Consider the following 10,611-nt stretch of genomic DNA (forward strand, 5'->3'; position numbering starts at 1 on the left):
TTCACAAAGAAGAAATCCAAATGGTCATCTAATATATAAAAAAAATGTTCAATATCAGCAACAATCAGAGAAATGCAAATCAAAACTACACAATTTTATTTCACACCAGTTAGAATGAAATGGAAGCCATCAAGGATACAATAAGAATGGAGAAGATGTAGAGAAAAAGGAACACTTTTACACTGTTGGTGGGATTGTAAATTAGTTATGACCAGTATGGAAATCCTTATGAAGGATCCTCAAAATACTAGGAATAAAATCACCATATGACCCAGCCATCCTACTCCTCACTATTTATCCTGAAAAATTAAAGTTATCGTACTACAGTGATACACACACACCCATGTTTATAGCAACACAATTAACAATAACCAAACTAAGGAACAAGTTTAAGTGTCTATCAATGGAAGAATAGAGAAAAAACCGTGGTATATATAAACAATGGAGTTTTATTCAGCCTTAAAGAAAACTGTAATCATTTCACCTGCAGGAAAATGGATGGAACTTGAAACCATTATGTTAAATAAAACGTCAAACTCAAAAGGTCAAGGTTCTATGTTTTCTCTTATATGTGAAAGCTAGAGAGGAAAAAGGAAAAGAAAGGTAAAAGGGGGGATTGGAAATCTCATGAAAATCAAAGGAAGAGAAGTAGAGGAAAGGGACCAGGGCATGGGAGGCAGGGAAGAAAGAGGAGTAGTGCTGGAGAGTTATATTGGCCAAATTATATTGTTATATTGTATGCATGTATGAATGTGCAACAACAAATCCCATCATTATATACAACTATAATGTACCCACTAAAATGTGGAAAGAAGAAAAATATAACAAAATACAGCTTTTAGTAGTATTTAAAAAAAAAAAAAAAGGAAGCCAGGCATTGTGGCACACACCTGTAATCCCAGCAACTCAGAAGGCTGAGGCAAGAGGATTGTGAGTTCAAACTCAGCCTCAGAAACTTAGTGAGACCCTAAGCAACTCAGTGAGATCCTGTTTCTAATAAAATATAAAAAGGGGCTGGGAATATGGCTCAGTAGTTAAGTGACCCTGGTACCAAGAATAAAAAGGAGTGAGGGAATAGGGTAAACATGCATGAATTTAGAGGAAGGGAAAAGATATTCAATCATCCAGCCAAATAATATTTCTTACTTTGCAAGGTGCAAAAGAGTGCTAGGGATAGTGGTGATGGTCACCCAACAATATGAATTACTAAATATATATCATAGAACAGTACAGTTAAAAATGATTAAGAGGATACATTTTATATTGTGTGTATAATAAAAAATGGAAAAAATAAATATGACTGTATTTGAAGCATATATAATTGAATACTATCAAAATGTGTGTGTTTTATTAGCACTGAATTAAGTAATTCTTCTATTTAGGTAAGATTACTTCACATTTCTTATAAGATATCCTAAACAAATAATGAATCACACTTCATGCAGGAAAAAAATATATATATATATATGAAAAGAAGTCTTAAAGACTAGATATACCAGAGTATCCATCAACCAATACACAGTGGAATACTGTTCCATCTTAAAAAGAAGACAATACTGTTATTTACAACAACATGGATGAACCCAGAAGATATTATGTTAAGTTTAACATGCCAAGTACAAAAAGACAATTGCTGCATGGTCTCACTCATATGGAATCCAAAAAGAATCTCATACAAGTGGAGAGTAGAATGGTGGCTACCAGCCATCATTTGAAGGAATGTACTACTTTGCAAAAGTTATTGGTCAATGAAAATAAATACAGTTCGAATAAATCAAAGAGATTTGTTGTCTAGCATGGTGAATATAGTTTGATAATATATATTTTGTGAATTAATAGCAATTATTTTCTTAAATGTAAAGGACGGAAAGGCTGTAGCCACAACTTGGTCTACTTGAAGTCTAAACTTCAAGTCAGTATCTTTTAAGAATGATCTTCTCAGCTTGGAAACAATTCCACAGATCAACAATAAGTCTTTCTCCTCCAGCACAGAATTAACAAAGGTGGAATATAGAGAAACTGAATCATTTTCTAGTTCTCTGCTATTAATTTCATTGTGAAAAATCTAATTTTGCAATAAATAACATCCAAACTAAACATAGACCACCTAATTCAGACCCAAATGCAAATAGTATTTAGTCACCTTTATTTTTCTCAAGCCTCTCAACAACAGATCAATAAAATGCTGAGGCAGATCCATCACACTGGCTACATGATGACAAATAAGCTGTGCAAATGAATCCTTTAAATGTTAAATAATTTCCCTTTCTTTCCTTCCAAGACATTTGAGAAACGTTCTTCCATGTATTTGTCTAGTAATTTATTTATTCCATTCAAAATATTAGATAGTATAGATTAAAAATTCCTTTATATTTAAATTTAAAAGGGTTGGGTCACTATGTAGAATTTGTGACAAAGTTACCTAAGAAAAAAATAACAAAGGAAAAATAACTATGAAAACAATTTACTGAGCAACACAATCACACTCAGATTATATTTTAATATATTTTGTCTACTATATTTTTCATTATATTAACATCAACCAAAAATTATAACTAAGCACAATAAATGAACTATTAGGTAACTATAAATATAAAGCTAATTCTACACATTAAAAATGCCTTGATTAATGTTGGCCTAATAACAAAACAAAAAGAGAAACCAATTACAGAGCTTGAGCTCAGGTAGCCTATGGTCTGCTTTGAGTCTGCTTTATATTAGAAATGACTAAGTATCGGCCCATATGCTGTGAGTTTCAAGATTTAGGGTGGTCAAGAAAAAGACAAGATCACAAGGTGGAAGTGGTAAACAATCAGCTTTATTTGGAAGTCCCTCATAACATGAGACCTTCTAAGGATAGTGTTTCAGGGCCATTGCAGAAGAGGAAGAGCCCAAGAAAACGCTCAAGGGAACAGGGAATTGGAAGGGACATGTCTAAATGATATTCCTCAACAGCAAGACATGAAGTCTCTGGGTCCCTGAGAGCTAAGAGAGACAGCCAAGGCTTGGGGTCTTTCATAGCCCCAGGGGTTGTTTTATCTACCGTTTGCAAATGCTGGGTGCAGTTTTATGGGCTATGCAAAGTAGGCAGGCTCTAAATGGCTAAAAATACATTTAGTTCAGCTATGTTTAAAGCAATTGGATGTGAAAATTTAAAGTTAGGCCCTAGGGGGCTTTAGGCTTTGGTCACAGCCCACTGTGAAGAATAAAAAGAATGGAAACCCTTTATTTAACCAATTTATTTAATATCATAAAACATTAAAAATTTTCCCTATGTACTAGTTGCTGAATCTCAAAGGCTTACTGCTAGAGGTTAACTTAAGAATCAGAGAGATTCAAAAGATGTACCAAGATGCTCTTGGCAGTTTTACTAAATTAATAAATATTTCAACTCTTACTCTGAGCCAAGCTGTGCTCTAGACACCAAAGAGTCTACAGTGAAAAAAGGTACACATTACAACTAACTACATCGTTTGCAGGGCCCAGTGCAAAATATAAAATACAGGGACTTTTGTTCAAATTTCAATATGGTTACAAAAGAACACTAAACCAACCATGGGGTCTTTCTGAATGTGGAATCCTATGGGACTGCACAAGCTGAGCACACATCCATGTAACTGGCCTTAGTAGATATGGTCTCCATTTTCATTATGTACTCAATCTAGTGGTGAAAGATCTAGAGTTAAAAGAAATAAATGCAGCATCATAATAAGTGCCACATGGGAGACAAAAGCGACTCCACAATAACTGCTGTAATCTAGTTTAGTGACCCTTAAGAAAGTTCTCTCTGAATAGCTGACATTTAAACTGAAAATTGAAACATGTAAATAATACAGCTGTACAATCTCTGTATGTGTGTGAGAGAGTGTGTGAGTGTGTCTGTGGGGGGAGGGGGGCTGAAGGGTCAACAGTTTGTACAAAGTCTTGCAAGTTGTTCTCAACCAAGATGATTTTTCCTTCCACAAGACTATTGGCAATGTCTGGAGACATTATGGGTTATAGTAAGTTAACTTGAGAGCTGGTGGTATTGCTAACAGGATCTAGTGAATAGATAGTTCTTCATTATGAGGGCCTATTTTGTATATTATGGGATGTTTAGAATAGGCCCTCATAATGAAGGACTATCCATCTCCACAATAGTGTGGAGGCTAAAATCTCTAGTGTAGAATGAATGCAGATCATATGTGAAGCTATGATGAAGTAAGAGTTTAAGAGATGTTTGCCTTTTCTGTCCTAAGCCACATGACTTTAAGGTAGTGAATAATAGAAACCTACATTTATAACAACAAGGGAGAATTTAACCTATATTATGGTGATTCACTAGAGTACCATACAGCCACCAAAAATATGCTTAGATAAATGTTTAAAGGCATGGGAATTACTGATACTATACCAACTATACTGATACTGATACTATTACCAACTACAACATATTCATAGTTGGAAAAAAAATATTACAAAGAAATACAAAAAGATTCTATGTTCTTTCAAAATGATATAGGTTTAGCAGAGGTTTGATGCAGGTGCTGAAAACACAAGTAGTTCTGTGGTTACTTGAATATTAAAATTATTTCACTTTATTTCAGTATTTTAAGATTTCGATAGAATGTGTATTATTTTATAAACCATAAAAATACAAGATCTCATTTTATTTCTATAAAAGCACATTATACATTCAATTTACATGGTAGCCATATGCAGACCTAATACAGCTAATAAAAAGCTTTGTATTTTTTAATTCACAGAAAAATAAATAATCATATTAGGATGATTTTAGCAGCATAATTAGTAAAATCTAAAATTCATTACAGATAAAAAGTATAATTGAGGATAGTTGGACTCTTCTAGGGGAAGGTCAGACTTCTATGAAAAAAGATAGATATAAAAAATGGCTATTTTCTATTAAAATCAAATTCTATCATTACTTGAGTAGACCAAGTACCACACTCATAAAAATCTATTTCAACAAGGCATATGTTTGAAATCTCCCATGGCTTCATTTTAACAAACTGACAGTTATGCCAAAAGACCATTCATTTATAAATCATGTATAGAAGACAACAATGAGATAACACCTCTTGAGACTGTGATGCAATCAGACATGGACAAAGATACTCTGCAAACATAAAATTATTGAACAGTTTCCTCTTTGACCAACTCATTGCCTCTTTCATTAATGACAACTATGCCCACCTAATCTTCCTAATACCTAGATAAAAGTTACCAAGATAGCCAATTCCTGAATTGCCCCACTTCATTAAACCTGCTTAATATCACCCAGCACAGGACAAATCCTATACAAAGCCTTCCCAACTGTTTATTACCAAAATACCTATGGCTCCTGTAGTGCGCAATCTTCATTGTTGCAGCAAGTAAAGGGAACTTCATTTGTTTGACCACAGTCTTATTTCCAACAGTTCTTGCATGGTGGGCTCCAACACAGGGCAAACCTCACATAAATAATACACCCCTATGTCAGACCACAGGTCTCAATTTGAGCTTTGGAAATTTGATCACCCTGATGACACAGTTCAAATAGGAAAAAAGGGGGTTAGTTCATGAGAAACATGATTGGGGACTGAACCCAGGAGCACTCTATTGCTGAGCTACATCCCCAACCCTTATTTGCCATAATCCTCCAAGTAGCTGGGATTACAGGCATGGGCCCCCATTTGAGAAGCCCAGTTTGAGACTGCTGTCAATGAGTGCCACTAGCCACTAGCCAGCTCATTATGAGAAACCTTAAATTGCACCTTATATACTATTTTGTCACTGCATACAGACAGAATAGTGGCGGTGGCAGTGGAGGTAGTGGCTATGGATGCTGCTGTAGCTAGCAGTGGTTCCACCCTGTTTCTTTCTTAGTTTTATTTGTTAACAATAACAAAAAAATGACAATAACCTAATAAAGACCATTTTGGACAGAAATATTCCCAATTTTAGAAATGATCATTTTTGACTGAAAAAACAAATGATTATAAAATACATATTTGAGACACAGGAATATAAATTTTGAGTTAAAAACTAAAAAATCCATCCTTAAAAGTCAAGTAAAGTTAAAATCAAGACATGAGATAAAGAATTATGACAAGAATATATTTAAACACTTATGTGCCTGGATTTGTGTCATGTTACATAAATTCTTTCATTTCATCTATGCAACCACCTCTTAGAATATTTCCATTTTATAGATGATGAAAAAGAGGCTCAAAGATAACTGATTAACAGAACTACAAAAGGAAGAACCGAGTTTGAGACTAAAACCCAGATGTCTACAATTCCAAACTTCAAGGTTACCAGGTAGATTGTTTCCCTTGGATGTGAGAATGAAATGAACTGTCCTTGGAGAGATTATAAGATCTGATTTTAACGGAGGCAGTTTAAAACAACAACAACAAAAAAAAGCTACAGAGTACTACTTAAAGAGTCTAATAATATTAGAATTTCATTTTGCCGCATCAAATTTGTTACTATTCTATTCATAGTCAATACCTAACAAGGAAAATTGTATAGAACTTTTAACTATATAGTTTGGAATGCTAAACGTCCCCCAGACATTAAATGTCCCCAAAGTGGCACTACTGGGAGGTACACTGGAACATTTTGGAGGTAGGGTGTTGTGGGATAGTCTTTAGGTCAACTGGAGGCATATCCTCAAAGGGAATTGTTGGTCTCTGGCCTCTTCTTCTCTATGCTTCCTGGCTCATGAAGTAAGTAGTTTGCTCCTCTGCCAGGCATTCCTGCCATGACGTGCTACCTTGCCAGCAGCCCAAATCAATGAGCCACTGGATCTTGAACTACAGCCTCCAAAACCATAAGCCAAAATAAATCTTTTATCTTTACAAGTTAATTGCCTCAGGTATTCTGTCATATTAGTGGAAGTTGACAGTTACCCTTGACAAACTACTTGACATGGAGAGAGTATTCAACATAGAGTTCTCTACCAAAGAACGCTTGGTTTTTAAAAATTGTAGTCTTCGATGTACAAATCTCTGAATTATCCTCTCAAAGAGACTATAATACATGAGTGAACAATGCATGTGTGAAGAGAATTTCAATGGGAAAGCATTATCTCCTCTCCCCAATAAATAAATTAAAAATAAAAGAACCTTTAAAATACACTAACAGTTCTTTCCTGAATAAAATAAATAAGAGCAAAGGGCACCTTGACTACTACTTAGGAAATAAAATCAGAACACAAGGAAATCTGTAATTCTAATCACATTTACACCTTCTTTCTTTTTTTACATTTCTCATCCAAACATTCTTAGGAGCTCAATAGGCTTAAAGAACTGGAGCAGTGTAAGGAACAAAGGTAAGGGAAATCTGAGAAACAGCTTGAATGGCTGTTCTTACAATTTTAATAATTTCAAATTAGAAAATATTTTTAAGAAGATATAAAAGTCACAAATATAAGAAACTGTAAGAAGTTATTCTACCTGCTTGTATTATAAAAACAGCATTTTGACTAGGCATTTCAGGAATCAACCACTGTGGAAAAACTAAATGAAATAAAAAGCACTAAGAAATATACCTTCAAGAAAAACAAATATCAAATTAATTGTATTCATGTTAGTCAATGAATGGCTGAGTGCTAAACAAACATTTTATTAAAAAGAATATTAACATTTGTATCCTCATGTGGAAATGAGTACTTATATATTAACTGTATTCTCTCTTGAGATTGAGGATCATTTTAGAAAATAAGATATCCAATTACTAAATTCAATCATGGTAAACATTACAGAGTGCATATAAATACAGAAATAAAAAAATTATGAAACATATGTAATATGTGATTTATTGAGATTTTTTTTAAGTGGGAAGAAGAAAGAAACCAATGTGAAAAGAGTTTAATATTTTCTTGAATTATTCAAATAAAAAATCACCAACAATACAGAAACAAGAAAAATGCAGAATTATATAAAATCCAAATATGAATGTCTTCTATTGGGTGAGCCTAAATCAGAATAATACATTCACATGACTTTTTCTTAATGAAAATATTAAAGGAATTTAGCATATCTTTTCACTAGCACCACTAGGGTTTAAGTGTACAACTTAAACCAGCCCCGTCAGTGGGTGCTGCTGTGAGTTCTCCATTCCCGTAAGCCACACATAAAGACAGGGAAACAATCCAAAATGACTTAGAAGATCATTGCCACCCTGGCACTTATTTGTATTCTGTGTATCAACTGTGAACTATGGCCCCCAAATCCCTTAAGGTAGAGCAGAGCTTTGGTTTTCCCTTTTATCCTGCTAAAATGCCACCTCATAATGTGTTGAGAACTTCCTCTTCAACAGAGATGAGGCATACAAGCTTTCAGAAATGCAGTACCTTCTAGTCTATGTGTTGTATTCAGCAGGTACCAGATATATTGAGATATGAGAAGGGACTGAAGTCAAGGCCTTATTGGGGAGATGTCAACATTCACTTGAAGTATCAACCTAACCTATCGTGTTGAGGAGGCAAAGTCTAATAACTCAATTGAGGCATTCACAGTTCACCCCCCACTCCCCCAACACACACACACAATTTTAGTTTTATCAGCAGCTAAGTGAGATTTATTTCTTAATGAAAAGAATACACTGAAATAAGAAAATACATATTCATAAGTAGGTATTTTGTATGAGAGAATTATCCTAAACTGAGAATATCATCTGGTGGTACTGAATAGGCATTCAAATAAATATTAATGTGTTTTAAAATGTTCTTGTAGCCAGGTGCATTGAGGGTGTCGGAGGCGCCTGTAATCCCAGCTACTGAGGAGGCTGAGGCAAGAGGATTCCAAGTTTGAGGCCAGGCTCTACAATTTAGCCAGACCCTGCCTCAAAATAGATAATGATAAGTGCCAGAGATGTGGCTCATTGGTAGAGGGCCCCTGCATTCAATCCCAAATACACACACACACACACACACACACACACACACACACAGGGATTCAATGTTCCCAAACAAACAGATTTCCTGTGGTTTGACAAGAATGGAGTGCATGGCCAGAAAAACAGTCCAGGGAAGACCTCACTGCTGGGTAGTGCTGAGTGCAAGTCTCCTCACCTTGGAGACTCAGGCTGAAAACGGATTTCAGACAAGAATTCTCCACAACTTCTTTGCTCAACCAACAACCTCACACCATTCAGCCCTATGTGTTGGCTTCATAATCACAGCTGAAGAGGTGCATTGTTCCAGTAAGATCTGAGTTAGTTCCAGACACCTGCTATTGCGTTGACAACTGAGACCTATTCTTCCGGACAGAAGGAGCACTGGATCTGCCCCCAGGGGACAAAATTTGCGTGATGAGGACTGGGAAGAGGTGATAAAAACGCAGGCAAAGGGCGCTTGCAGGAAGCATATTCTACACTGGCCACACTAACTGTATTCATTTCCTTTGGATCTCTGTTATCTTATCCATGCTAAGTGGCTCCCCAATAGGCTGAGTTTGATCCGCCTGTTGCCTTAACATCTATCAGGCTTGAAACTACCTCGGGGTTCCTGAAGACACTGTGCAATTTGTGCTCCTGAAAGGAAGGGTTGGTGCACCGAAAAAGCCAGGTGTACCGGGTCAGGATCCTAATTACAGATGAGATCAGATGGGCTGCCCTTGTTAGTGGCCCACTCGCCATACTCCAACAAAGGCGCATAATGAAGGTCTGTGCTTTTAGTATCCAAGTTGGGACGACTAACCCAATTCCTTCAGTTTGTGAGAAAATGGCAAACCCAGGACACCCCGGTGACATTCTGCCCCCCAACAGAAACACGGTCAGGCCGCGCTGTCCCCCACACCTCTCCGCTTTCCTAGCTCCTTCCAACACATCATCCGAGACTAGGGAAGCCCGGGCGGGCAGCGAACGCCCGAGCTCGGAATAGCCTCAGGCGCTTTAGGGAAAGCACGGAGCCCCGCTGCGCTCCGGACGTTCCCCAGGCGCATCCCCAGGAGCCTCAACGGGATTCACCTTGCGCGGCTGGAGGACCCCAAAGGTCATCTTCCCGCGAAGTTCCACCTCCGAGAGCCCCGCGTACCGCAGGGCCAGCGCTCAGAGGACCGCACCGCGCCCAAGTGCAGTGCCCTGCGCCGGCTAGCGGCTCCTTACCTGCCCGCGGCGAATCCGGCAACCCCTTGACAGCGCCCACAAACCGCCACTGGAAAAGTTTCCGAACTTCTTCACACGTCTGTCCACCCTCGCTTCGGGTAGACCCCACGAAAGCCAAAAGAAGGAGACAACGAAAGCCCACGCGCCAGGTCTGTGCGTCCATCATCGGTGTCCGGCCCCCCCTTCCCACGCAGTGAACCCCACTCTCCCCACGCGCCCTGCGCGGCAGGCGCTAGAAGACGGGCAGTGGAGGTTTTCGGGGGTGCGATCGGAAGTCGGGCGCTGAGGGACTGCGCTCCGACACTGGCTTCACCTGAGGGTCTCAGCTTTCTCTTCAGTCCTGAGGCTGTGCCCCTAGTTTTCAGGCCAGGTGTCCCTCCCCAGCCCAGGCGAGTAGATGTGGCGCAGACGAAGAGAAGCGTTGGAGTCAGCTGCGGAGAGCCGGCGAGCACCCGGCTCTGATCACTGCCGCCGCCGCAGCCGCCGCGGGCTCGGCTCACAGCAGCTAACCTGGGATGT

General features: G+C 38.1%; 1 protein-coding gene across 1 annotated transcript in view; it reads right to left on the bottom strand.

Moving 5' to 3' along the window:
* GPC5 (glypican 5) overlaps nucleotides 1-10,258 on the bottom strand; it is a gene marked incomplete at both ends in the record, with an annotated part of 647,880 nt that extends 637,622 nt beyond the window's left edge. The window contains one exon of the mRNA XM_081309273.1: nucleotides 10,093-10,258. Coding sequence (XP_081165399.1) covers nucleotides 10,093-10,258 — 166 coding nt within the window. The remainder of the gene's footprint in view (nucleotides 1-10,092) is intronic.
* Between the last annotated feature and the right edge of the window lie 353 nt (nucleotides 10,259-10,611).

Source organism: Spermophilus citellus, assembly GCF_964194105.1.
Source record: "Spermophilus citellus genome assembly, chromosome: 1".
Lineage (NCBI taxonomy): Eukaryota > Metazoa > Chordata > Mammalia > Rodentia > Sciuridae > Spermophilus > Spermophilus citellus.